Here is a 3523-nt window from a genome sequence, read left to right as displayed (position 1 = left end):
TCATAACATCACACCGTGACAGACACCTTCACTGTATTACACATTGTGCCTAACATGCCATTATGCGGTTGGGACACTGGCCACATGGTCATACAGACCAAAGCCCTCTATAAACAAACTATTCCTACACCCTGCTCTATCCAATCATACATGTGACAACACCTTCACCTTCCCACACAAATAAAAAAGCAAAAAGCAACCTGGTGAGGGCTCAGGGTAGGAAGGAGCAACCTTTTATTTATACAGCATCAGTTCTGATTCAGAGAGAGTGAGGGGAACTGACTGGTTCAGAGTGCGGAAGAAAAAAGTCCTTTCACCTCTAGAATATAGGTTCCAATCTAAGGTCTAGAAAGATCGTGCAGTCCTTAATGTCTGGATTCAGCAAGACACAGCTTCCTGATCTGTAGGATGTCAGTTCTGAAAAGCAATTGATACTATACACTTATCACTTGACTAACGGGTCAAAGCAGTTTGCAACTAAAGAATCCTATTCCCTGGGTGAGAAGTGGGAGGTTTAGCAAAAGTGAACAAACAGAATGAAGACCTAAATTGAATTTCAGATATGTCCAGTTCAGTTCCCCTCCTTCCCCTGCTTGCATACCTCTTCTTGTAGGCAATCTTTGGCCAGTTCTCTTCCCCACTAATCTGTATCACATCAGCCAAACCAATCACTAGAAGTCAAGTCTTGTTTAGGTTTTTATTTTTTAAAAACTGTTTGAGGTTATTCTGAAGGACAGGACTCACCTCAACTTCTCCTTGCTCTGCCCCCACAGATCAGTGGTCTCCTCAGCAGTCATGTGCTTGTCCAGGTTGCACACATTGGGCTTTCGTGGGTACAGCTTCAGACACTGTTTCACCCAGTGACGCTGGCAGCCTGGAAGGAAGGGGTTTGGGATGAAGATGAACCCTAATACATGGAAATAAGAGAGAAAAGCATGGTTAAGCATCCTTTCGTTTTTTTCTAAACCATGCAGAGTGAAGAGTGGTGCAAGAGAAGGGGGAAATGGGACTTTGCCTCATGTGCTCTTTCACTGACCCTACATATCAGCAGATGCAATCCATTCTTGAACTGAATCCATTTTATAACCTGTGGTTGAGTCAGAAATAAAGGGCTGAAAAACCCAAAGGGTTCTATGAGAAAGGGTTTCAAGAAAGATGGACAGGAATTAGGCCATCCTGAATAAAGAGAACTGACAGGAAGAGGTCTATTTCCCAATTCAACCCCAATCACAGCTGACAGGAGAGATGTGAATTTAGGAAGGAAGGAAGACAGTATTCATGGTCACCTTACTGAATATGATTTTACTTTTGGAATGTTTCCTTATAATTCATCAATGAGCCCAGAATACTTAGACTGAGCCTGACTTTAACAGTCCCTCTAGGCTTCAAACTAATCTCACTGCCAGTCTGAACTCTGTGCTCTTTTTGATACCTCAGTGACCTGAATTGCACAGAATATTTCACAGACCCAGAGAGTCTGCAGCATGAAATCTCTCTTTCCTTTGTTTTCCACCAATTTCCAAAGCAATCCAATTAAATCCAGCTTAATGTTTTATACCTGCTAATGCACATAAGAGGAACATTAAAAATATGTCCAATCTCCCTGTTGCTGCAGTCCTAGTTGCTATCTATGTCTTTGTGATCAACTTTAATTGACAAACCAAACAAAACTTTGGCTAGGGTACTTATGAACTTGGCCATCCAAATGTCCCACTTAAGGTTCCAGCAGTAGTCTGTGGAAGAGGAATAGTAAAAATGTACTGATTTTCTTAGTCCAGAACTCAGCAGACAGTAGTCCATATGACAATAGTCAGGACCACAGTTTGCATTAACTGGTATTTCAGGAGAAGAGCCAAGGTCTGAAGTGACCTGAGACCTCTTCTCTATAAAAAAGGTTGTCTCCAGGCCAGGGAGGAAGCACAATGGTGATGCATGACATGCAGGGGAAGCTTGCCATTGCTCTTTTGCACCTGTGCTCTGGTTCTAGAACAGCTATCCAACACTGTTAATTTGGCAAATTTCACCAACCCAAAATTAAAATTTCATGGAAGGGAAAACAGGCAAGAGAAGTTCCAGAATTAGCTCTGTCAGGTCTTTGTGAGCTGTGAAGATGTCCAAAGTTAAACAGAGACGAAAGCAGAAGTAGGCAAAGGCTAGGCACAAAGTGCCTGTGGGATGCAAGCTTACCTTACAGCTTTGTGAAAGGGGTAATAAAAGCACAAGAAAGACCTCCTGCCAGCACTTCTCACAAGCCGTGCAATAGTAAATTAACTAGCTTAGAAAAAGAACCCTCAAGGTATTGATATGCTATTGCTCACTTCACTCACTCCCTTGCCCCCTCAGACCAGAGGGTGCCTTCAGACACCTTTGGTTACAGTATGTTCCCTTGCCACAAGTATTAAAATTATTTTCTGTTGGTCTCTATATGTAACAGAACAACAACACTTTTTTCTTCTGTGCATTTCTATCTGGGGTTCTTGAAGCACTTTACAACATACTGCATTTACTCAAATAGAATAAAAGGTTTTTTCCTTCATTTAACATGGGAAAAAGAAACCAGGTCTGAGATTCAAGTATCAGCTGTGGCAGACCATGTGGTCTGGGCAGGAAAGATCATGTGACATGGTTTGGGGAGGACAAAGACCACATAGTGGCAGAAGGCCTGCTGCAGCTGTAGCTCTGACCCAGGGCAGGAGTTGGGTCTAGGACCAGGACTGGAGCTGCTGCCACTGCTTGGCTAGGCTGGAGCTACTATGTAGTCTGTGCCCCAGAGTCAGAGCCAGAGCGCCGCCACATAGGATAAGTGGCAGGTGGGACAGATGCCAGGGAGGGAGGCAACAAGGCATTCAGGCCCCAAAGGGGAGGGGAAGGCAAATGGCATGGAGAGGGTAGTCGGGGGGGGGGAATGAATTTAAGATGATCCCTCCCAATAATTCTAGTCTATGAATGGAAAATTTTATAACAAGTTTATAATTTTCTGTGTAGAGAATCAAATTAAGGAGTCATCTTACATTCAAAGTTCTCTTGGATTCGGGTAAATATAGCACATGAATTAGTGTTAAGCTAGGATTATCTCCATTTTATTGATAATGGAGTTGAAGCACAGAGGAAAGAAGGAACTCACATAAGGAATTAGTGGAAAAGCAATGATCAGAAGCAGGTACTGTGATTATCCATCTGATGCTACAGAATATATTTAATTCTCAGTAAATCTTTGTTGCCTGCTAGTTGAAATGGTATTCAAGAATCAAAAAACAGATCTGCTTGAGAATATGAATGAGGGAAGAAGAGAAGGCTTACTGGTGAAAAAAAGCTGATCACCTCTGCTACTTGGTTTCAGGCACAGATTTCATAGATTTCTAGTGTTGGAAGGGACCTATTAGATCATCGAGTCTGATTCCCTGCTCCGGGCAGGACAGAGCGCTAGGGTCAAGTAACCCGAGTCAGGTGCTTATCTAATCCTCCTTTTAAATGCTTCCAAGGTATCATCTGCGGAGGGGGCTTGGCGGGGCCCTGGGCAGGG

The 3523-nt window shown here is 43.2% G+C and overlaps 1 protein-coding gene across 1 annotated transcript in view; it reads right to left on the bottom strand.

Moving 5' to 3' along the window:
• The window catches only part of ALKBH1 (alkB homolog 1, histone H2A dioxygenase), a 32518-nt gene that overhangs the window by 7814 nt on the left and 21181 nt on the right, over nucleotides 1-3523 (bottom strand). The window contains exon 3 of the mRNA XM_019518729.1: nucleotides 745-907. Coding sequence (XP_019374274.1) covers nucleotides 745-907 — 163 coding nt within the window. The remainder of the gene's footprint in view (nucleotides 1-744; nucleotides 908-3523) is intronic.

Source organism: Gavialis gangeticus, unplaced genomic scaffold (assembly GCF_001723915.1).
Source record: "Gavialis gangeticus isolate Ggan-Ray unplaced genomic scaffold, GavGan_comp1, whole genome shotgun sequence".
Taxonomy (NCBI): domain Eukaryota; kingdom Metazoa; phylum Chordata; order Crocodylia; family Gavialidae; genus Gavialis; species Gavialis gangeticus.
Note: the sequence above shows the minus strand (reverse complement) of the source record. Positions and strands in the feature narration are given on the sequence as shown.